The sequence below is a fragment of the Podarcis melisellensis genome, assembly GCF_964234715.1.
Source record: "Podarcis melisellensis genome assembly, chromosome: 8".
NCBI lineage: Eukaryota > Metazoa > Chordata > Lepidosauria > Squamata > Lacertidae > Podarcis > Podarcis melisellensis.
The window spans coordinates 9,711,598-9,736,865 of record NC_138540.1 but is presented as its reverse complement, the minus strand read 5'-3'; the positions used below and the strand labels follow the sequence as shown (position 1 = coordinate 9,736,865).

Sequence of the window (25,268 nt, the reverse complement as noted above, 5' to 3'; positions counted from 1 at the left end):
GAGTTTAACGTTCAGCCACGATGGCCTGAGTTGCTGCATCTGTTCCGCTTAGCGACACACGACACACTGGGTGCCTGAGAGCTGAGGCAGCACTGCCTCCTCAATAGGAACTCTCTCGTTTGCTCCTGAGAAAGTCACGGGGGAGGCTGCTCTTAAAGGGATTGTGAGGAGAGCATGGTCTTTAGCACAGCCACCCCAGCGCCTGGGGAGAGATCAGGCATTTAGCAAGGCTGCCGTGTCCCAGATTTCTGTATTTCCTTTTTCAAAAATGAGCCTTGAACAACTTTCGGGGAAGAAATTATCCATTGTTGTGTACAACTTGCCCAAAAGCAGACATCGGTCACGATACGATGCCTCGCTGCCTTTTGGCAGGGAGAAAGTGGCACGGGATTCTTTTGAACTAACAGCACAACGAAATCCCAACGAAACAGCATCTCTGATCTATAGGCTTAAAGCATGGAATTAGATTCGTATAATTGTAGAGTTGGAAGCGACACCAAACATAATCTACAGTCGTACATCGGAAGCTGAACACCTTGCGAGCCAAACATTTTGGCTCCCGGACGACGCAAACCCAGAAGTGAGTGTTCCAGTTTTCAAACGTTCTTTGGAACCCAAACGTCCGACGCACGTTCCATGGCTTCTGATTGGCTGCAGGAGCTTCCTGCAGCCAATCGGAAGCCGCAAACTTGGTTTCCAAACGTTTTGGAAGTCAAACGGACTTCTGGAACGGATTCCGTTCGACTTCCGAAGTACCACTGTATTCCAACCCCCTGTAATGCAGGAATCTCAACTGAAGCATCCATGACAGATGGCTGTCCAACCTCTGCTTAAAAACCTCCAGTGAAGGAGAGTCCACCACCTTCCAGGTGAGTCTGAAAAGCCTTAAGGTCCATAAATAGCAACACCCTAGAGGTCCTGGGCCCTAAGGAAGTAAGATTAGCCTCAACCAGAGCCAGGGTCTTTTCAGCACTGGCTCCGGCCTGATGGAACGCTCTGTCTCATGAGACCAGGGCCCTGCAGTATCTGATTTCTTCCCGCAGAGCCTGTAAGACAGAGTGGTTCCACCTGGCCTTTGGCTTGGAATCAATTTGATTCCCTCCCCCTCTTTCTTTTTCCTTTCTCCTCCTGTGATGAGGCTGCATTTTAATGTTTTAATCTTGTTTTTTAAGTTGTATTTCAATCAACTTGTTTTTATTATTGGTTGTTAGCTGCCCTGAGCCCGGCCTTGGCTCGGGAGGGCGGGGTATAAATAAAATTATTATTATTATTATTATTATTATTATTATTATCATCATCATCATCATCATTGTTATGTACTGAAGTTCTCACCCTGGGCCAGCAGGGGGATGCTGTAGATAGTTATGCAAATAAGGGATCGAAAGTGACGTTCAGTGATTGGATAGTTTTAGAAAATTGTTACAGTGGCGTTGTACTGGAGCTCTATATAAGCAGGCTGACTGAGCCCTTCAGTTCAGTTCTGTTCTGGCCTCTGAATAAACAAGAGCTGTTTGAAGAATCGCGGTGTTGTCTGATATGTTCACCCACAACCTAACAATCATCATCATCATCTCTGGCCAGAAACACAATACACATTTTCTGTGCTATCTGTAAAGTAGCCTAAAGTGAAAAGGCAGGACCAGGGTGGAAACTGGTGGGTTTCAAGTTTCCTATCGAGACAACCAGGCAGAAGTCAGCTTTGCTACTTGAGTCAGTATGATTCTGGCTGGTTGGCACAGAAGGCAGCCTGCCTACCCTTCCTGGGGGTGGCTCACTCTATAGTCCAGCGTCGTTGGTGACAATGAGGAGGCTTGCAGCTATGGCTGGAATTTCTGCTCCCCGAAACATCAGCTCAAGCAAAGCTTCCTTTTCCCATCTTCAGTTCCTCCAACCCTCCCAACCACCCCCTTGGATGCAATAAAGAATGCAGCGGGGGCCTGTTGGGCAGAAACTTCGGCAGTGCGCATCGCTCAGGCTGTTTGTTCAGCGAAGCGTAGCTACTGCCATTTCTTACGCCTATTAAGGGAGGGGGATAAGGAGGGGCGGACATTCCTCTCCAAGTGCCAGGTGGGCAGTCAGCTGTTCTGTAATCTGTTAAAGCCATGCCTATTAATATGGCCTGACAAGGAACCTGAAGTCTTACTGATTAGGACAGAAATTGCCAGAGGCAGGAAGCTGTGAAAATATCACCTGCTGAGCCAGCCTCGGAATCACAGAAATATAGAACTGGAAGGGACCCGCAAAGCAGAGGAGAGTTTAGGGGATCACGGTGGGTTCGCCCGCACCGGGCACCGAGCCGAGAGGGCACTGCAACAATGACTTAGAACAGGCTGCCTCAAACTCGGCTCCCCAGATGTTTTGAGACTACAGTTCCCATCATCTCTGACCACTGGCCCTGCTAGCTAGGGATCATGGGAGTTGTAGGCCAAAACATCTGGAGGGCTATGTTCTCCGGCTATGTTCACACAGCAGTTTATTCCATTTTCATGACTTTTCTATGACTGTCAAGCTCTACTTTATATTTGAGCTTTCACACGATGTAAAAGCCACTTGTGGAATATAGCGCAGTGTCATGCTTGTTTCTGTGTCATTTCCTTCCGGGGGGTAGGGTGGGGAATCTGTTTGCAAATAATATGGAAACGAGTGCTAAACTTGTGCTATATTCAAGAAGAAGCATTTACGTTGTGCGAAAGTTCAGATATAATGTGGGAAATTAACACATTGTGCAAATGGAATTCACTGCCATGTAAATGTAATCCTGATTTCCTCATTAAGCAACTACTCTATTCCGAACTTAAAAATGGAAAAGGTAATGCTGGTGGTTAACAAAAGAGTTTTAAAGACTGTCTCAAGGCAAATCTAAAAAAAAAAAATGTAGTATAAACACTGACAACTGGGAAACACTGGCCTGCGAGCGCTCCAGTTGGAGAACAGCCTTTACCAAAGGCGTCATGAGCTTTGAAGACACTTGAACTCAGGACTCAAAGGAGAAACATGCTAAGAGGAAGGCATGCTTGGCAAACCCTCACCGTGATCAACTCCCGCCCGGAAACCTATGTCCCCACTGTGGAAGGATGTGTGGATCCAAAATTGGCCTCCACAATCACTTACGCACTCACTGTTAAAACCGTGTTTATGGAAGACAATCTTACTCCGCTACGAGGGATCGTGAAAGAAGAAGAAAGGAGAAGATGTCCATTCACATGAAACGAAATTCACTTCAGGAAAACTAATGGAATACAATTAGTGCTTAGTGTCCATTTCCATGTTATTGGGATCCAGGAAAGGAAACTATGTTTGCAGCCCCCTTAGCCCGAAAAACATCAGTAATAAAGCGGTGGCTCCATGATCACTGCAGATGGTGACAGCAGTCACGAAATTAAAAGACGCCTGCTTCTTGGGAGAAAGGAGATGACAAACCTAGACAGCATCTTAAAAAGCAGAGACATCACTTTGCCAGCAAAGGTCTGTATAGTTCAAGCTATGGTTTTTCCAGTTGTGATGTATGGAAGTGAGAGCTGGACCTTAAAGAAGGCTGATCGCCGAAGAATTGATGCTTTTGAATTCTGGTGCTGGAGGAGACTCTTGAGAGTCCCATGAACTGCAAGAAGAACAAATGTATCCATTCTTCAGGAAATCAGCCCTGAGTGCTCACTGGAAGGACAGATCCTGAAGCTGAAGCTCCAATACTTTGGCCACCTCATGAGAAGACTCCCTGGAAAAGACCCTGATGTTGGGAAAGATGGAGGGCACAAGGAGAAGGGGATGACAGAGGACAGATGGTTGGACAGTGTTCTCGAAGCTACCAGCATGAGTTTGACCAAACTGCAGGAGGCAGTGGAAGACAGGAGTGCCTGGCGTGCTCTGGTCCATGGGGTCACGAAGAGTTGGACACGACTAAACGACTAAACAGCAAACAGCACAGGGTCCTTTCCTGCTGTTTTCATCGGCGAAATCATGGGAATGGCAGAAGCAGGCATGTGTGGAAAGCGCAGTCGAGTAGCAGCAAAGCCCAGTGACATTTGTTGTTGTGCCTACTGGGAGTGAATGCCAATTCACGCAAGATGCCAGTAGACAGATCAACAAGCCACAGTTCCACAACACAGCAGGTCCTGCAGTGTGAAAGAAATGTTAGAAAACGGGACAGAAATTCAAGCAGCGTGAACTCCATATATGCCCACTCGACTGTGTCGATTGGCAGAACTGGCACAGTTCCAGGTGCCACACAATGCCTGTTGTGCAGCTGAAAGAAATCAGTATTTCAGCGTGGCAGCATTTGTACACTGTGGAACTCCCTGCCTTTGGACATCAGGCAGATGCCTTCACCCTTTTTGGACAAGCCCACCCATATGTTCAGCTTTATTTAGCCTACCATTATTTTAACTTTTCAAAAGTTTCAAATCGTTGTTATTCGTCTTTATTAGCAATAATTTTATTGGGGTCCCCGCCTTTCTCATAAACTGCTTTGAGATTTTTTAAAACAACCGAATGGCATATAAATAAATACTGTACTAAATATATAACAGTGAGGAAAGCTAGCACAATATTGCCCACGTCTTAACGCCTCCTTCTGCCTCCCATCTCTTTGCTGGGCTCCAGTCACCTCACACCAGCACACAGCAAGGGACCCAAATTGAGCGTGGCTCTCAGAAGACCCTGCCCAGCGACTGTCCAGGATGAGGCCCTTTATCTGGACCTCCAGCGTATGGCAGAAGACAGGGACAGGTTTGAACTTTGAGGGGTGTGGCTTTTAAAGGAGAAATGAATTTTTTGCTTTGTGTGTATCTTTTCAGCAAGAGCAAATCAGGTAAGCTCACACTACTGAAATGTGAACAGAACTGAATCCCCACCTCACCCCTAATGGAGCACCCCATATCTCCTGTCATCTCTTCCTGTGTTCAAGGCTGCTTTCAAGTGATATCGAAGGCCGGCTGATCTTGAAGGCCGTGGTGCAAAGCTCCTTCTGGCGCCCGCCCCCTGTTTCCCAGAGTTTTTTTAGGGAGGATGGCGCTGCCGGTGTGGCTGGAGGAGGCGGGCAGTGGCTGGAGGGCGGCTCCTCTGGCGGGGAAGAGGTGGAGGCTGGACGCGGCGCCTCCCGGATCAGCTGGTCGCTTCGTGCCACGGTGGCCACGACAGACGGAGGCTCAAGGCGCAGCGCTGCTTTGGCGTGGCATGGCATGGCGGAGGCGGGCGAGTGTGGCGAGCTGATGCCAGGAGGTGCCGCGTCTAGCCTCCACCTCTTCCATGGCGCCCTCCAGAACTTGGCGCCCTGGCGCCTTGTGCTACTATCCTCCATCAGGGCCTTTTCAGTGATGGCTCCAACCTGGTGGAATGCTCTGCCCCATGAGACTAGGGCCTTTCAGGATTTAACCTCCTTCCGTTGGGCCTGTAAGACAGTGCTATTCCGCCTGGCCTTTAATTTGAATCCAGCCTGATCTTTTATTTCCCTTCTCTTCCCTCCCCCTCCCCTTTTATGAAGATCACCCGCTCTGAGACCCCACAGCTAATTCTCCCCTGGTCTCCTCGCTGGCCCAAGTAGGACCAATTCCGCCAGCTAGCCCTGGGGATAATCTAATTGATTTTTGAATTTTGAATTTTATTGTTATTCATGTTCTTATATTGTATTTTATGCTGCTTTTATAATTAAGTGTTTTAAAGTGTTTTAAATTTGTTGTTAGCCGCCCTGAGCCCGGTTTTTGAACCAGGAAGGGTGGGGTATAAATAAATAAAAATTATTATTATTATTATTACTACTACTACTACTACTAGCCTCTATGGGTAAGACACCCCTGGGAACATTCTCCCTCAGGGATGACTGGAGAGGCAGCGACTCCTATCCACAACCAAAAGAGGAGCAGCAATGGTGTGTGATATCTCCTTTCTGGATCTCCCCCAGCCCAAACACTGTCCCCAGCCTGCTGCCTGGGAGGTCCTGCCCTGCCCTGGCTGCTCAGTGTCATTCCAGTGCCAGCCAGCAATCTGCCAACACACCAGCTTCATCAGTAAAGTTCCTAAATGAGAGAAGGAGAGGAAACACCCAAATCAGCCAAGATCCAGGACTGAGCGTGAGGGAGCAAGGGATTTCCCTCCCTTACGATGATGCCCTCACTGCAGATGGTGACAGCAGTCACGAAATTAAAAGACGCCTGCTTCTTGGGAGAAAGGAGATGACAAACCTAGACAGCATCTTAAAAAGCAGAGACATCACCTTGCCAACAAAGATCCGTATAGTTAAAGCTATGGTTTTCCTAGTAGTGAGAGCTGGGCCATAAAGAAGGCTGATTGCCGAAGAATTGATGCTTTTGAATTCTGGTGCTGGAGGAGACTCTTGAGAGTCCCATGGACTGCAAGAAGATCAAACCTCTCCATTCTGAAGGAAATCAGCCCTGAGTGCTCACTGGAAGGACAGATCCTGAAGCTAAGGTTCCAATACTTTGGCCACCTCATGAGAAGAGAAGACTCCCTGGAAAAGACCCTGATGTTGGGAAAGATGGAGGGCACAAGGAGAAGGGGACGACAGAGGATGAGATGGTTGGACAGTGTTGTCGAAGCTACCAGCATGAGTTTGACCAAGCTGTGGGAGGCAGTGGAAGACAGGAGTGGCTGGCGTGCTCTGGTCCATGGGGTCACGAAGAGTCGGACATGACTAAACGACTAAACAACAACAACACGATGATGCCCAAGGATGCAAGGATCTGGGCCCACCTTCCATTGACCCTGATGACAGGGCGTTGCTATCCAGTACAGCCCCTTCTGACTCCATCTCTCTATCGCCACGGAGTGCCACAGAAACAATGGCCATCGCAATGTGGCGTGCGAACTCTCAGTCTCTCCCACTCTCCCAGCCTCTTTCTCCCCGAAAACCTCCACTCTCTGTCTGGGGAATCATCAATCATGCTGACAGCCCTTTTAAGCCACAGGCTAGGCATGGCTGCTGAGAGTGCTCTCCGGCATACTGACGATGCTTTGATTTACAAGCCATCAGGCTCTGTGAGGAAAACATGCTGGGTGTTCATTCTGCATCCGTGCTCCCGAAAGGAAAAAGAAAGAAATCTCTAGCCACTCCGTTTTTTTCAAAAAAAACAGGCAAGTCCCTTCCGCAAAAATCTCTCCTTAAAAGACACCTCACCCGGGAAGGCTTTTGCCTAGCCTCTGAGCTGAACCAGAGCCCTAGGATGCACAAAATGGCTACAAGGGAGAGATTCCATCCCCTTCCATTCCCACCGCCTTTCTTTTATTCTCTCCTCCTCTCGAATTTTGACCTAAAGCAGGAGAGCTTCTGAAATTAATGCTGGAATGGGAGCATTCACAGTGTGCTACCACTTTCAGTTCAATTCCCTCGTCGCTCTGTGTTACTGACACACATATGTCCATGAAGAAAAACACTGAGGTGATAGTATGGAGGTAAAGGTACCCCTGCCCGTACGGGCCAGTCTTGCCAGACTCTAGGGTTGTGCGCTCATCTCGCTCTAGAGGCCGGGAGCCAGCGCTGTCCGCAGACACTTCCAGGTCATGTGGCCAGCGTGACAAGCTGCATCTGGCGAGCCAGCGCAGCACACGGAAACGCCGTTTACCTTCCCGCTGGTAAGCGGTCCCTATTTATCTACTTGCACCCGGGGTGCTTTCAAACTGCTAGGTTGGCAGGCGCTGGGACCGAGCGACGGGAGCACACCCCGCCGCGGGGATTCAAACCGCCAACCTTTCGATCGGCAAGTCCTAGGCACTGAGGCTTTTACCCACAGCGCCACCCGCGTTGGCGGGTGGAAGTACGGAGAGCCAAAATGCTACTAGCCGCAACGGCTGTGCTCTGCCTCTACAGTCGGAGGCTTTAATGCTTCTGAACACCAGCATTCCGGCCAACATTTCTGCATTAAAAATAGGGGTGTCTTAAATAATAATGGGCTGCGGGTAGTGCTGTGGTCTAAACAACAGAGCCTAGGGCTTGCCGATCAGAAGGTCGGCGGTTCGAATCCCCGCGACGGGGTGAGCTCCCATTGCTCGGTCCCTGCTCCTGCCAACCTAGCAGTTCGAAAGCACGTCAAAGTGCAAGTAGATAAATAGGTACCGCTCTGGCGGGAAGGTAAACGGCGTTTCTGTGTGCTGCTCTGGTTTGCCAGAAGCGGCTTAGTCATGCTGGCCACATGACCCAGAAGCTGTCTGCGGACAAACACCGCCTCCCTTGGCCTGTAAAGTGAGTGCTGCAACCCCAGAGTCGTCTCCGACTGGACTTAATGGTCAGGGGTCTCTTTACCTAATAATAATAATAATAATAATAATAATAATAATAATTGTACCCAACCCATCCAATGGGGTTGCCCCAGTCACTCTGGGAAGCTTCCAACATATATAAAAACATAATACAACATTAAACATTTTTAACAAAAACTTCCCTATACAGAGCTGCCTTCAGATGTCTTCTAAAGGTTTCATCGTTACTTATCTATTGGCTCGGGTGTCAAAAATTCCATACCCTCCAACATTTCTCCGATGGAAATAGGGATGTCCTAAGGAAAAGTGAGTCTGACCAATCTGCGGGAGGCAGTGGAAGACAGGAGTGCCTGGCGTGCTCTGGTCCAGGGGGTCACGAAGAGTCGGACACGACTAAACGACTAAACAACAACAAGAAGCAAAAGTGGGAGATCTGGGGATCAAATCAGAAACCGGCACGGCTTCTGTAAATCTGGGACTGTCCCTGGAAAACAGGGACACTTGGAGGATCTGTGCCAGTTGTGGGAACCCACCAGTGGCATAGCATGAGGGGCAGGGGGGCATGGCCCCGACCACAGATTTCTGAGGGGGAAAACAAGGCGCCCCCATGACAGGCTTCCTCATTGAGGCTGGAGCCACATGCAGGCAATCCATGCCCAGGCTGGGCCTTTGCTGCTGCAGTGACTCCTTTTCCTCGTGGCCAGCAAAGGGACACCTCTGCATGCCTCACCCCTAGGCTAGCCAAGAAGGAGAAGGAGGCCGCCATCGCCATCCACTGAGGAGGGAGGGAGGGAGAGGAAGGTGGGAAAGCGTTTGGGTTATCTCCCTCTTGGACTACTGCAATGCGCTCTACGTGGGGCTACCTTTGAAGGTGACCCGGAAACTACAACTAATCCAGAATGCGGCAGCCAGACTGGTGACTGGGGGCGGCCGCCGAGACAATATAACACCGGTCTTGAAAGACCTACATTGGCTCCCAGTACGTTTCCAATCACAATTCAAAGTCTTGGTGCTGACCTTTAAAGCCCTAAAAGGCCTTGGCCCAGTATACCTGAAGGAGCGTCTTCACCCCCATCGTTCTACCTGGACACTGAGGTCCAGTGACAAGGGCCTTCTGGCGGTTCCCTCACTGCAAGAAGCCAAGTTACGGGGAACCAGGCAGAGGGCCTTCTCAGTAGTGGCGCCCTCCCTGTGGAACGCCCTCCCACCAGATGTCAAAGAGAATAACAACTACCAGACTTTTAGAAGACATCTGAAGGCAGCCCTGTTTAGGGAAGCTTTTAGTGTTTGATGTATTGCAGTATTTTAATATTTTTGGGAAGCCACCCAGAGTGGCTGGGGAAGCCCAGCCAGATGGGCAGAGTAAATTATTATTATTATTATTATTATTATTATTGCCGCATGCATTGTGCAGAGCACCTAGCTGCAAGGACAGGACGGTGAGGTAACACACTGGCGCCGCTGGTTTCATGTTTCTCTGCTCCCAGGTTGGGGCTAGAATGCAAGCAGAGATTCCACTGGCCAGTCTACCGGAGGTTGCAACACTTGTCCTGCCCCGGGTGCCTGCAACCCACGCTACGCCCCGGAAACCAGGGAGAGTTGCTCTTTTGCTCAGGTCCTGCTCACTAGTTTCCCTTTGGAGCATCTTCTTGCCCACTGTGAGAAGAGCATGGTGGGCCAGAGGGGCGCCCATTGGCAGCCTCTTTGGAGACTCTTGCAGAGGAGCACAGTTGGAGCTGCCTTTCGACGCAGCCCTACAAACACAGCCGTCTAGAAAGGGGAAGCTGTTGCGTTGAATGGGGGAACGATTTGCATCTCCTCGCCCACCTTTTTACGAGAGTCAACGGAGGGGCGTGTGTCAGCGACAGACACTGCTCACCCACGTCGAGTGACGCCATTATTTCCCAAGGCCAATCGCTGTCACCATCATTAGGAATTAGGAGCCGTCCTAGCGGAGGTTAATTGTTGCAGACACCTTGCATATGGCTGGGAACGCGATGGCCGACTGTGCCGCCACTGACAGTTGAGTCCTCACTCACCATCTGGTAGAGATTCTCTGATTGTCATTTCAAATTAAACTAATGAGCCCGGCCAAATATGTTCCCCCAAACGGGTCCAGCCCCCTCTCCTTTGTTCACAGAGCATGGCAACCAAGCCAAAAGCTCGTGAGGAGGAGGAGGGAAATGGCGCCACTGTTTCGGTTTGGAGGGGAGCTGGCGTTGGAAAGTGGTGCCCTGGCGACTTCAAATGAGGGAAGCAAATCAAGAGGCAACTGGAGAATTCCTGAGAAGATAACATCAGGATGTAACAAGCTTTTCTGCAAGGTCTTACGCAGGGAAAGTGAGAGCTGGACCATAAAGAAGGCTGATCGCCGAAGAATTGATGCTTTTGAATTCTGGTGCTGGAGGAGACTCTTGAGAGCCCCATGGACTGCAAGAAGATCAAACCTATCCATTCTGAAGGAAATCAGCCCTGAGTGCTCACTGGGAGGACAGATCCTGAAGCTGAGGCTCCAATACTTTGTCCACCTCATGAGAAGAGAAGACTCCCTGGAAAAGACCCTGATGTTGGGAAAGATTGAGGGCACAAAGAGAAGGGGACGACAGAGGACGAGATGGTTGGACAGTGTTCTTGAAGCTACCAGCCTGAGTTTTACCAAACTGCGGGAGGCAGTGGAAGACAGGAGTGCCTGTTGTGCTCTGGTCCAGGGGGTCACGAAGAGTCGGACATGACTAAACGACTAAACAACAACACGCAGGGAAAGGAAAGAGGGTGGACTCTTCGACAAATCAGAACTGCAACAAAATGCTGCAGCATGAGCATCCCATCTCCCAGCAGCCACCCACGCCTTCTTCCGGGGGGGACGGACACAACTGGCATTGAGAAGCATCACTGACTGTGGAAGCAGAGCGTAGCCACCATTGCCTGGTGGCCATCGATAGCCCTCTCCTTTGCAAATTATAAGAACATAAGACCCAGCAGTTAGGATTCCTGGTTTTCACCCAGGTGGTCTGGGTTCGAGTCCTGTATGGGAACCATGCAATTTTTTTTTATTTTTAGGATAGCTCAGTTTGATAGAACATGACACTCTTGATCTCAGGGTTTTGGGTCCAAACCCCACTTTGGGCAAAATATTCCCTCGTTGCAGGGGGTTGGACTAGATGACCCTTGTGGTCCCTTCCAACTATAATTCTATGATTTGAGGAGGAGAGCCTGCTGGAACAGGCCAGTGACCCATCTAGTCCAGCATCCTGCCCCAAATGGAAACCCACAAGCGTGACCCAAGTAGAAGAGCACTTTCTGCTCCTGGTTGGGGAGGCAGAACCAAGTCATCCTGGCTAGTGGTCCTCGGTAGCCTTCTCCTCCTCCATGAATTTGTCCAATCCTCTTTGAAAGCCATCTAGTTTGGTGGTCATCCCTGCCTCCTGTGGCAGGGAGTTCCAGGGTTTAACTCTGAGCTGTGTGCAGAAGTCCTTATACGGCCTAGGACCCTCGTACCTACGGGACCGCCTCTCCTGGTATGTCCCACGGAGGACCTTATGGTCTTCAAACAAAAACATCTTGGAGGTCCACAGGGAGGTTAGGCTGGCCTCAACCAGAGCCAGGGCTTTTTCGGCCGCAGCCCCAATCTGGTGGAACGCTCTGTCCCAAGAGACTAGGGCCCTGCGGGACTTGACATCTTTCCGCAGGGCCTGCAAGACAGAGCTGTTCCACCAGGCCTTTGGCCAAGGCACAGTCTGACCTCCCTCCTTTGGTAATCCTCACAGAACTCTAGCCCAATGGTTGCCATTAATTTGATTCTGAATTGATTTTAGAATGAGTTGATTTTAGAATGCTGTGTTACTTTTATTGTTGTTAGCGGCTCTGAACCCGGCTTCGGCTGGGGAGGGCGGGATATAAATATATTATTATTATTATTATTATTATTATTATTATTATTATTATTATTATTAAAGTCCTAGATCTTCCAACATTCAGGTTCCTCAGATGTTCTGGGGTTGTGAGATAGGGAGAAAAAGCTTCCCCCTGTCCCCACATTTTGCTTACGACATATTAACAAGGGTTTTGGGGACTATGGCATCGGAATGACAGAGGAGGCTCTGGGCTGCCCTTCTACTTTGTAAATAATGAAGCAGCGGCACGGCGGCATCCTCTCCTCTCCAAAAATATAAGCAACCTGTCAGGTAGAGTAAATGAGGCCTTCAAGGCACTAAGTGCTCTCCAGACAGTCCCCATAAGTCACCAGTCAAAAGACACCATCAGCGGAGCAAAATGAAAGGGATGTGATGATGCCTGGGCTTCTGGCTTTGAAGAACACCTGATCTGAGCCAAATCAGCCCCGCATCTGACTCTTCGAAGAGGAAAACAAGGCCCTCCAGCCACCCCCAACACTCGGGGCCGGCCCTGCCCTTAGGCAGAGTGAGGCACTTGCCTCAGGTGGCAAATTCTGTGGGAGCAAGGAGCAGAGGTGGACAGAGTGTTTTTCAGTCTTAAGTTTGGTTCTCTTAATGTCCACATTCATTTGCAATTGATTTGGTTTTTAAAAGAATTCATCGGCACATGTTAATGGATGCTTTTGGAGAACAAATATTGTGATTTCTATTTTCTTATGAAATTGTTTCTAGGCCACCTTTTGGGGCACTAGCCCACCCAAGGTGGTTCCCAGTAAAAATAAATATAAAATAATGTATAAAAATAATCAAAGCTGACGAGGGCTGCCACATTTAACAGTGATTTTTAAAAAAACAGATCGGGGGGGGCATAGCTGTCAACCGTCCCTTATTTGGCGGGAAAGTCCCTTATCCCAGCGCCGGGTCCCGCTGCTGTCCCTTATTGATGATGTCCCTTAAATTTCCTGCGTTTCAAAGGAAGCAGCTCCTCTCCCTCCCTCCCTGCCGTCCAGGGAGGAGGGAGGCTCCAACTGTATTGCTTGGCTGCGTTGCTCACCCAATAAGGAGTCTAAGAATGACTTGGGGGTGGAGCTGGCATGCCTTGTGCCGATCAAATCGGCCGCGTTGCCTGGGGACTCGCCTTTGCTCAGCGCTTCCCAGCGGAGAGGTGACGGTGGTTTTCCTTGCTGCATCCCCTTTGCCGGGTTGCTGCGCTGTGGGAACCACCGCTTGAGGCTTTGTTTGGCTGCTGGCTGGGCTTTCTGCCTTTGGCTCTGAGGGGCTCAGAAGTCGAACTTACCTGTGTTCTGAAAATCCCTTATTTTGGCTGCTGATCCCTTATTTTCGAGGCCGCCGGTCCCTTATTTTCAAATCTGTAAGTTGACAGCTATGGGGGAGGGGCAGTCTTATTTAAGAAGATGCAATTTGAAAGCGTGTGGCTTACTGTAACCTGCTTTAAAATCCACACCATGGGGAGAGAATTCCATCACTGAGTAGACCGTTCTGGGCTACAAAGACCAATGTCCTGACCTTGTAGAGGGGAGCTTACTATGATTTCTTTTCATAGTATCAGAAAATCATCCAATTCACTAAGGCTGTATTTGCATGACCGCTTATTCCATTTTCACGACATTTCCATAACTGTTGATTTCAGCATTATATCTGAGCTTTCATACGATGGAAAAGCCACTTCCAGAAATATAAGGAGCACAGAGCAAGTTCAGCGCTCATTTCCATATTGCTTATAAGCCTTTTTTTCTGGAAGCAAATTATATGGAAATAAGCATTAAACTTGCACCATATTCTGCTATATTTCTGGAAGAAGTTTCTATGTCCCGTGAAAGCTCAAATGAAATGCAGAAACTCAGAGTTAGTGAAATGTCATGAAAGCAGAATAAATTGCTTTGTGAATGCAGCCTAATTCAGTTGTGTAAACAGCCACTCCCCCAGTCAACTACAACAAGCAAAAATTATAACCAGGTTACTGCTTGCTTCTTCTTTTCAAATTTTTATTCTAATTCTTTTTCTTCTTATTTTATTATCCACACTTCCCCCTATTTTCAGGCCAGAAAGGACCAACATGGGTCGTTTATAAACATATTGAAATAAATTATGAAAGTAAAATAAAGAAAGAAACAACAAAACATTGATATATTTATTTGCTGGGCTTCCTGATTGGCTGGAATGGGCTGCACTGTGATCCCTGATTGGTCGGGATCACCCAACCAGGGAGAAGGAGGAAGCAGCAAGCAGAAGAATGGAACAAAAGCAGGAGACAGAATTGAATTTCAGATTCTGAACGTTTGACAATCATTATTTTTGACCCCAAATTCAAACCAGGGGAATATTTGACGTAGTAAAGGTAAAGGTAAAGGGACCCCTGACCATTAGGTCCAGTCATGACCGACTCTGGGGTTGCGGCGCTCATCTCGCTTTATTGGCCGAGGGAGCTGGCGTACAGCTTCTGGGTCATGTGGCCAGCATGACTAAGCCGCTTCTGGCGAACCAGAGCAGCGCACGGAAACACCGTTTACCTTCCCGCCGGAGCAGTACCTATTTATCTACTTGCACTTTGACGTGCCTTCGAACGTCTGTGTTGGCAGGAGCAGGGACCGAGCAACGGGAGCTCACTTCGTCACGGGGATTCGAACCGCCAACCTTCTGATTGGCAAGTCCTAGGCACTATGGTTTAACCCACAGCGCCACCCGTGTCCCATTTGACGTAGTAGACATTTGGAAAAACAAACAAACAAACAGGGTAGGAAAAGAGGCTGGATTTCAGAAAACCCTGCAAAACATTTATGTTCCATTCCAAACCAAAAGCTTTCATTTGCCTCCCATATAACCGCTCAAAGGAGATGTTACCTCTGTCTTCTTCCTTCTCTCGTACGTTCCTGCCCTTGAGGGCTCTACTCCAAGTCCCGCCGTAGTCCCCTATCTTGCTCCTCACCGCTGTATCTTTGGAAGGGCTTTTAAACCAAGATCCATACCTCCGGGCCACGGTCAATGATTCCGGTGTCTCTTTAAACTCCCGGCCAAGTTGTAGCGTCACCAAAGACTGGGCTTCCATCCCATTTCCGGGGCCATCATTGGCCCTGGGCACATTCTCCGTGACTCTCACCTCTCCGGTGAAGCTAGCATGGAGGAACACCAAACTCCCAGCCGTCAGGTAGAGGGCAATCAAGGTGAAGAAGCGGATGGGTTTCCGCCGAAAATACCGCTGGAACTTTAGCAGGAGCTTGGCCATACCGGTTTCATTACGTTCCTCGACTGGGCACAAATCCGCAACGCGCAGAAAGGCTCCAGCTTTGAGCTTGCCCAGGAATTCCCAAGCAGGCGGAAAAAATTGTGGTGGATGTCAAAGGCCAAACCGGAAGGGAGACGGTGTGCTATTGTCAATGGCTCAAATGCGGCATTTTGACATATTAGGTGCCCCAAACACCCCACAATTCTAATAGTCTCCTAGGCCTAGACTTGGAAAGGAAAGGTGTATTGTCTTATTTTAGATATTAGTCTTGCTCTAAGATAAGGTGGTGCTTTCTCAAAGCATCGTTTTCTGTTGGCGCCTCCCCTTCACATCCCCTCAGAATCTGGCCCAGAGATTCCATCGACGGAGGGATCATGTTTGGGAGAGTGATGTGTTCTGAAAGCCGACTGGATTCCCTTTGCTGATGGGATGGGTTGTTTTGACGTCACACCTCAAACAGAAGAGGCAGGAGGGACTCCCCTTTCAGGAGACATATCCAGGGACTTCCTAGGAATAAAGGAACGGCTGGGAACTTTGCGAAACAAACCTCCGCTCAGCATCCAAACGAGAACGCTCTACCTGGAATTCAAAGAGGAGAAAACGTGTCAGGAAGAGAGAGCAGGAGGATGAATTGTACGCTGGAGGCTGGAAACCAGCGAGTGGCTGCTTATTATATGAAACAGTGAACTTCAACCATATTCATCTCTGGAGCTCCTGGGTTCTGTTGCCTGTTTTTCTTCCCCTCACAAGGCCAAGCTACACATAAAATTGGGAGTATACCTGTGTCATGTTGGCATCAAAAGGATCGTGCAGGTAAAGGGGAAGCTTTTGCTCGCAGACTCCATTGCCTGAATTTTCCCCACAAGAGTTCTCATAACAGAAGTGAGTTGGGCTAGGAGAAAGAAAGGCCTCCTGGGACAACATGCGATTGATTTGTTTGTTTTCTTGATTTACTATGTTTAAATCCCACCTTCTTCTCTGAGGAACTCCAGGTGGCACACATGGTCTTGCCCCTCCTCATTAAACCCCCATAATTTAATCCCCACTACCCTCCTACCCTCCCTCCCCTCCCAGTTTACCCCCCCCCCCCAGGTCTCAGGATTGGGCCCTGAACTCTCATTCTGGGGTGCTCTTGATACCCCCATTCATTGCTCAGGTAGTCTTTTGAATGTGTAGCGGCAAGTACTGCTGTGGCAGGAAGGTAAACTGCATTTCCTTGCACTCTGGTTCTGTCACGGTGTTCCATTGTGCCAGAAGCAGTTTAGTCCTGCTGGCCACATGACCCGGAAAGCTGTCTGTGGACGAACACCGGCTCCCTCAGCCTGAAAGCGAGATGAGCGCTGCAACCCTGTAGTCGCCTTTGACTGGACTTAGCTGTCCAGGGCAGAGGTGGACTAGCTGTCCACAGTGGCACCCACGGTGAGCGGCCCAGGGGGACACCACACGCCACAAGAATCCCAGGGGGCCCCGGCAATGTCAATGACACCCGGGACAGACCACCCCCACCGCACCCCCTTCCTCCACCAGTGGTCCAGGGGTCCTTTACCTTTTACCTTTATATATTCTGGAATGAAGGAATGAAAAGTCTGCATATGGAGTACAGGGGGTGGCAGTGGGAGGACCGTTTGGGCAGCGCAGATCCTGCGTGCGCCCAAGCCACCACATCACTCTCAGGAGAGATGCGTGGCTCGGGTGCGCTGCAGGCCCCGTGGTGAGTAAGGTAAAGGTAAAGGGACCCCTGACCATTAAGTTCAGTCACAGACAACTCTGGGGTTGCGGCGCTCATCTCGCTTTATTGGACGAGGGAGCCGGCGTTCAGCTTCCGGGTCATGTGGCCAGCATGACTAAACTGCTTCTGGCAAACCAGAGCAGCATACGGAAAAGGTGTTTACCTTCCCGCCAGAGTGGTACCTCTTTATCTACTTGCACTTTGAGGTGCTTTCAAACTGCTAGGTTGCCAGGAGCAGGGACCGAACAACGGGGGCTCACCCATCACGGGGATTCGAACCGCTGACCTTCTGATCGGCAAGCCCTAGGCTCTGTGGTTTAACTCACAGCGCCACCCGTGTCCCATTACCACCCGGCATTTTGTCACCCCCTTCAGTGGTGACGCCCGGGGCTGTCAGCACCCACCACACAGCCCTTCCTCTGCCTCTGTCACCTGGGCAACCCAGAACTTCCATATACACTGCTCAGGCTTGTGCTCCAGGTGCTGCCGACAGCAGTTTGGCTTCACCCCCAGAGGTGCACGCCATTGTCTCTCGAGACAGACAGGTGCCACTCACAATAAAATGAACCTGGACTGTAGAGACCTTGGCTCAAACCCTCAAACCCGTACTCCTTGAGAGACGGGATTATCCCATTAGCCAGATTATCCATACAGTGGTACCTTAGGTTACAGACGCTTCAGGTTACAGACTCCGTTAACCCAGAAATATTACCTCGGGTTAAGAACCTTGCTTCAGGATGAGAACAGAAATCGTGCTCTGGCGGAGCCGAGGCCTCATTAGTTAAAGTGGTGCTTCAGGTTAAGAACAGTTTCAGGTTAAGTACGGACCTCCGGAATGAATTAAGTACTTAACCTGAGGTACCACTGTATTTTCAGTGCTTTTTTTCTAAAAAAAAAATGTTTAGGCGTACAGTGGTACCTCAGGTTAAGTACTTAATTCGTTCCGGACATCCGTTCTTATCCTGAAACTGTTCTTAACCTGAAGCACCACTTTAGCTAATGGGGCCTCCTGCTGCTGCCGTGCTGCCAGAGCACGATTTCTGTTCTCATCCTGAAGCAAAGTTCTTAACCTGAAGCACTATTTCTGGGTTAGAGGAGTCTGTAACCTGAAGCGTATGTACCACTGTACTCTCATTTTGACTCAAGAAAATCACCATTCTATAGTTCAAATCGAGGGAAATAAATACAGTAAATGGACAAAAGATTCACAACATGTTTAGGTGCATGCGTCCCCACAGAAAAAAAGCGCTGCATATTTTCACCATTTGTTACATTCCTCCTTTCAGGATTTCTACGTAACTTTTCAAGCTGTCAGGCCAATTCTCCCATTTCTGTTTGCAAGCCCTTCCACATGTGGGAGAAGATTTCTATTTGGTCCACGCTTATTATGGGTATTTTGATCCGCGACAAAACAAATTGCAGAGGTGGAAGTAAAGTTTACTCTGTTCTGGGCTGCTTCACCCCAGAAATGTTTATTGAATGGAAAAAGCAACTCTTTGGTGTGTATGTGAAAAGAAGTTTTAGTTTTTACACCTCAAAGAGCTGTTTAACCAACTGTGACTCATTTCACTCTTAAATACAGACACACAGGATGGAGGGAGATGGTGGGGAAGCATTTTGATACCACAAAGACTGTGAAGGGGTCCGCTTGTGTTGGGCCTCCCTGCAATTTCCCTGCAAACACCCAAACTGAAAATTAAAGTTCACCACTGCCAGAATTTAAAAGGCCAATATGGATTCCGCAGCTCATCTGGGAAAGGGGGAAAAACACACCCAGACAACAGACAGCTTTTTCTTTCCACATGAAACACAGCAACTGTCTCAAGGACTCAAGAAATCAACAGGAGGCTCTTTTTCCATCCTTGAAATCTACCATTCCCTGTCCTCAAACAACTTTTCAGGCAGAAATTCCACAGATGCAGCTTTCCCTATCTCTGCATCACCCTGCAGGGAATAGCAGCACCTGTTGAATTTATATCTTTTAGAAGACATCTGAAGGCAGCCCTGTTTAGGGAAGCTTTTAATGTTTGATGCATTACTGTATTTTAATATTTTGTTGGAAGCTGCCCAGAGGGGCTGGGGATGCCAGAGGCAGTGAGAGATTTTACTTTCTTGGGCTCCATGATCACTGCAGATGGTGAAAGCAGTCACGAAATTAAAAGACGACAGCTCCTTGGGAGAAAGGCGATGGCAAACCTAGACAGCATCTTAAAAAGCAGAGATATCACCTTGCCAACCAAGGTCCGTATAGTTAAAGCTATGGTTTTCCCAGTAGTCATGTATGGAAGTGAAAGCTGGACCATAAAGAAGGCTGATCGCAGAAGAATTGATGCTTTTGAATTCTGGTGCTGGAGGAGACTCTTGAGAGTCCCGTGGACTGCAAGAAGATCAAACCTATCCATTCTGAAGGAAATCAGCCCTGAGTGCTCACTGGAAGGACAGATTGTGAAGCTGAGGCTCCAATACTTTGGCCACCTCATGAGAAGAGAAGACTCCCTGGAAAAGACCCTGATGTTGGGAGAGATGGAGGACACAAGGAGAAGGGGAGGACAGAGGAAGAGATGGTTGGACAGTGTACTCAAAGCTACCAGCAGGAGTTTGACCAAACTGCGGGAGGCAGTGGAAGACAGGAGTGCCTGGCGTGCTCTGGTCCATGGGGTCACAAAGAGTCAGACACAACTAAACGACTAAACAACAACAACCTTACGGGGTTGTTGTCACCATTGTGACAGTACAATGGATACTCCCAATGTTGTGAAATGTCCTAAATAAATGCATAATTAGTAACATTTTTTTCTGTGTTCCATGGAGGAGACTCTGACATTTGTAGTGGTGGACCCCCGCTCTGGGCATAGCCATTGCTTACCTTTATTCATTTGTTTCCCACCACAAAAAAAGAAAAGAAAAAAATATGACAAATGTCCAAAAATAACCGAGAAGAAAATAAATGGAGAACATTGAATGCCATTAATTTAATAGGCCCAAATGTTCCACCATCTGTCTTGAGATGATTAAGTTTAAAATATCGCTGGTGTAGACGGCATGGAGTATAAATAAATGTTTTAATTCTGCTTCCTCTTGTAATTATTCAAACACATCTTGCTCTCTGAAGCGGGAAGTTTATTGCGACCAACTTCAGGGCCCTTTCATTGTTCCAAGAGGGAGGGGGGATAGCTAACTGGCGTTCTAGAATCTTCCACTTCAACCTACGCAGAAAGTTGGGGAGGACTCTGCCAGGGGTTTCTCTGAGTAACCAAACACTTAAACCCCTGTGTTGCAAACAAATATCAGTAATATCCAAAGTGACCAAGTACAACAATGCAATGTCAATATAAACTCTTTATATAATCTATACAGAACATTGAACAATATGAAATTGGCACTCTCTGCAAAACCAAATAAACAGAAATCTTCTAAATCTCTGAAAGTCACAAAATATGCACTCTTGATGGATTCTCTTGAAAACATAGAACCAAATAAACGTAAGTCTTATAGGTCTCTGAAAGTCTTTGTGGGCTATGCAAGTCTCTGAGAGAAGCAATGGGTCAGATTCTTATCTGGAGAAAACAAGCCACAAAGCTTTCTTTTATGACGTCCAGTGATTCCGGATATACCCACTGTTTCGTGGAATTCTTCTTCAGCACAGCAGAAGGACACAGAAATGCTTCCTAAACCCATCTATATGGTGAACGGAATTGTAGAACAACAATTGCTATGGAGCAGTGCTTGATTCGGTTTTGCGGGGGTTTCTCTGAGCCAGGCAGATGTGCATGGAGTTGCATGGATGTGGAGTTCGCGATTTTCTCTGCTGCTGTGCAGTGGCAAAACTGCATGTTCTGCTACCGGGGGTGGAGAGCAGGCGGGGGCATGGCTGGCGCCCCCGGGGGTGACACACACCCCGGGGGCGTGGCCTGCATTCTGGGGGCGTGACGTGCCACCTGTAGGGCATGGCACTCGGCGCACAGGGGGGTGCACAGCATGTGTCGGGGGCCCCGAAATGGCACCCTACCGGGATAGTGGTGCCAGGGATGGTCCACTCCCTCCACACTCCCGTTCCTCTGTCAGTGCTGCTTTGCAACCAGAGAATGAACTTCCTCAAGACACAAGATCTACCCACCCGGGAAGAATGGCAGATGAAGCTGATGGAGTACATGGAACTGGCAGAAATGACTGGCAGAATCCGAGACCAGGGAGAAGAGTCAGTGGAAGAAGATTGGAAGAAATTTAAAGTTTATTTACAGAAACATTGTAAAATTAAGGAATGTTAGAAGGATGCTGGAATGAAGTTATGTGGTTTTAGCAGTAATGTTATAGAATTACGGTAGGTAAAATTGGATTATGAATAGGTGAGAATGTCAAGTTACAATATATTAAGATAAATTATTAAGATAAAAGCAAAAATGGAAAGGATTTGCTGTAGTAACTAATTGAACTAGAATACAAAAAAGGGAGGCGTGAGGAGGTCAGGGAAACAAGTAAATGAAAGACAAGACATGTAAAGATTGATTTGTTTTTAATTGTTTTTATTTTTCTGTACTTTGTTTTTTCTGTTTTCTTTCCCTTTTTCTTTTTGTAATTCTTTGAAACTTTAATAAATATTATTTACAGAGAATTAACTTCCTCCAAAAGTGGCTGGCTCTCACTCCTTCGCTGTGATCCCTGCCAGGGCCGTCTTACCCATAGGCACTAGGGGTGTGGGGCACCCAGGCGCCGGGCTCTCAGGGGCGCCAGGCCGAGAGTCCAGGGCCCGAGAGTTGAGTCCGGGGAAGAGCCCTCCCATCGGTCGGAGTGCCACCTCAACCCCCAACCCTCCTGCCCAACATCTGATGGAGGAATTATCGTCAAAGTCTTAAGGTACCGCAGGACTGAAGCGAGCAGGCGCTCAGGGTCCCCGGACGGGCTGTCGCGAGCTGTCCGCAGAGGCTTGCCACTTGGGTGCCCGGCGGCCACCAGCTTTAACATTCTTCTGGAGAGCCAGTGTGGTGTAGTGGTTAAGAGTGGTAGTCTCGTAATCTGGGGAACCGGGTTCGCGTCTCCGCTCCTCCACATGCAGCTGCTGGGTGACCTTGGGCCAGTCACACTTCTTTGAAGTCTCTCAGCCCCACTCACCTCACAGAGTGTTTGTTGTGGGGGAGGAAGGGAAAGGAGAATGTTAGCCGCTTTGAGACTCCTTAAAGGGAGTGAAAGGCGGGATATCAAATCCAAACTCCTCCTCTTCTTCTTCTTCCTTCCCTTTCTCTTCCTCCCAAATTTTAGGCACCTTGCTAGAGACGGAGGGCAACATGTCAGCAGGAAGGGCAAGCAGGTGACAAAGAAATCGGCTCGGCGGAGTCCCTGGCCATTTTATTTGATTTGTAACACCCTCCCTATCACCCCCTTTTTTTGAATTTTGGTCATTTAAGGTTTATGATTTTTCTATTTCCTTCCGAGGAAGCTGAATAGTTCAGCGAAACGTGATTTGTAGCCGGCATCCTGTTAAGTCTTTGTTTAATTTTAGGTTTTTCTAATTTTTTCCTTAAACTTTTTGATTTTTATTCTTTAGTTTATTTCCATAAGATAATATTTCTAGTCGATTACTTCAGGGATTTTCACGGTATTTCATTTGTTTGGTGCTAAATCAAGAATGGGCTGATCCCAGGCTCAGCAATGCCTCTACACAGGAGTGAACGAAGGCGTCGTGACACACAGGGCGGGGCATCACTACGTATGACGCATACGCCGTACGTAGCAACGCTGCACATGTGCTGTACATAGCGGTTTGCCAGCAGCGCCACTCCAGCACCATACAGACAGTGCCGGGATCCCTCCATCACCGCTACAGCCGCAAACGGAGGATCCTCTACATGCAGCTATAGCGGCAACGGAGAGTCCATACAAACCGCTATGTACAGCGCATGTGTGGCATCGTTACGTACAGCGCATGCATGCGACGCCGCACATGTACTGTACATAGTGGTTTGCCGCCAGCGCCCTCTGCTCGTGGCTGCAGCCGCAAATGGAGGATCCTCTATATGTGGCTGCAGTGGCTCAATGGCTGCTCACACCGCCATGAGCCGCCGTGGGGTTCCTTCTTGTCATCCCCCCAGACAGGGCACCCAGGGTGAACTGCCCTCTACGTCTGACTGCCCACCAGGTCAAGAGAAATGACAGACTCTCAGATCACTGGCTCTCCTGGAGGAAGGAAACCCAAGAGCGTGCACAGTCTCAAGGGCAATACCCAGGGGTTGGTTAGGTATGGACCAGGGAGTGGGGAGTGAAATTATGCCTCTCCACTCTGTCTCGGAGTGGCTAGGAGCCTGCCCACCCATGCGCTCCCCAGGCCACTCCTCCACCGCTCTGGGAGAGACGGGATGTATGTGGCACCAACGGAGCTCCTTGCCAAGGACGCAAAGGTACGCCTCTGTGCCAGGCAGGGTCCCTTCCCTGGGGATCACAAACAGGCGTGTGTGAGAGAGAGGGAGACAGGGAGTTCCCCAAGGCCTCCAGCTGCCCACAGTGAGGAAGGATGCTAGATGGATTTTCTCCCTCCAAATCTCAGACTCAGAATCCCACCCAAGCCCTCTCCCCTGAGAGTAGGAGAAGCAGAAGGAAGTGTATTGAAGCAACGCTCGCCTCTTGTTTTGCCTGGTTGCATAATTCCCTTTGTTTTAAATGCTACAGCCCGGCCTCAGCCAAGCGCTAGCTTTTGTTCTGTGGACCGGCAATGTGCCATTCAAGCAGTTTGTCTGGAGAGTAAATTACAGCTATTCAGATGGGTAGTTTGCTTCTCTGCAACCTTTCTGTTGTGCAGCTGCCCTTCTCCAATAGGGGCATGTTAGCCTGAGGAAAGGATGGGTTGCCATATTTTGAAGAACAAAAAAGGGGACACATTTGCTGACTTCTACTTTTAACTCATTTACATACATACATATTATTAATAATAATAATACTAATAACACCCGACCCATCTGGCTGGATCTCCCCAGCCACTCTGGGCAGCTCCCAACAGAATATTAAAAATACAATAAAACATCAGAGATTAAAAACTTCCCTAAACAGGGCTGGCTTCAGATGTCTTCTAAAAGTCAGGTAGTTGCTTATTTCCTTGACATCTGATGGGAGGGCGTTCCACAGGGCGGGTGCCACCACCGAGAAGGCCCTCCCTGTAGCTTTGCTTCTCGCAATGAGGGAACCGCCAGAAGGCCCTCAGAGCTGGAGCTCAGTGTCCGGGTAGAACGATGGGGGTGGAGACGCTCCTTCAGGTATACTGGGCCGAGTATGAAGTGCAGCCTACTGTACAAACATAAGGATCACATCCTTTGCTCTGCCCACATTTTAAACAAACACACGGCCCCCAAAAGGTTCATCATGAGGGAATGTGGCCCTTGGGCTGATAAAGGTCTCCTGACCTTAATCAAAAGCTGCACAGAACGAGGCAGAACTTTTGCATGGAGTAGATTAAGCACAGGATTCCATCTCTCGTGAAACTGGGGCTATGTTGCATTTTCCTGAACAGGAACCTTCACCTCCAAGGCCTTTTGAGGAAACAGAAAAGCTTTGGGAAGCCGGGCAAGTTTCAAAGTCACTAAGTTCATCAGGTGATCTTAAGCAAGTCACTCTATGGCTACCAGAGGGATTCAATCCTTGCGCATTCCCTTACAAAAGGACCTGATCCCACCCCTCTCAGACTTGCAAACACCATTTCTTAGTTCTCCCAATGTTACGACCGAGCTGCCTTCATCTATATCAACAGCCTTCGTCACATGAAAGACGGGGGAGGCTTGTTCCTTGTTGCTCCAGATCTCAGGAGAGGAAGGCAGTGGGTGGGAATTTCAGGAAAGCAGAATTTGATGAAGCATTAGGAGAAACCTCCCAAGAAAACCAGTTGCGGGCTTCATGCCCCCTCCACGTGCGCGGGGACTGGCTCTCAGCCTCCACGCAATTGAGGGAATCCCCGGCCGCGTCATCCCCCGGCCAATTGGCTGGCCGGGGGGCGTGGCTTGTGCTATATCACACTGGCGCAGCCGGGGATCTCCCTCTTTTGCCACCGCAGCTCATTGGGTTTCCCACCCTCCCGCCCTTTAGGTTTTCCTTATGACTTTGCTATGGACCCCGGTTGGTCGCCGTTAAGGGGCCTGGTAGGAATTTTTCCCACTTGGCAAATTGGCACCAGCCACTTGGTTTTTCGCCTACCTCGTAGCAAATCGTCACAACT

At 48.9% G+C, this 25,268-nt stretch overlaps 1 protein-coding gene across 1 annotated transcript in view; it reads right to left on the bottom strand.

Moving 5' to 3' along the window:
* Window positions 1-25,268, bottom strand: part of WSCD2 (WSC domain containing 2) — an 82,794-nt gene that overhangs the window by 40,163 nt on the left and 17,363 nt on the right. Inside the window, exon 2 of the mRNA XM_081923246.1 lies at window positions 14,964-15,924. Within this exon, the coding sequence (XP_081779372.1) occupies window positions 14,964-15,345 (382 nt within the window). The 5' untranslated portion in view covers window positions 15,346-15,924. The remainder of the gene's footprint in view (window positions 1-14,963; window positions 15,925-25,268) is intronic.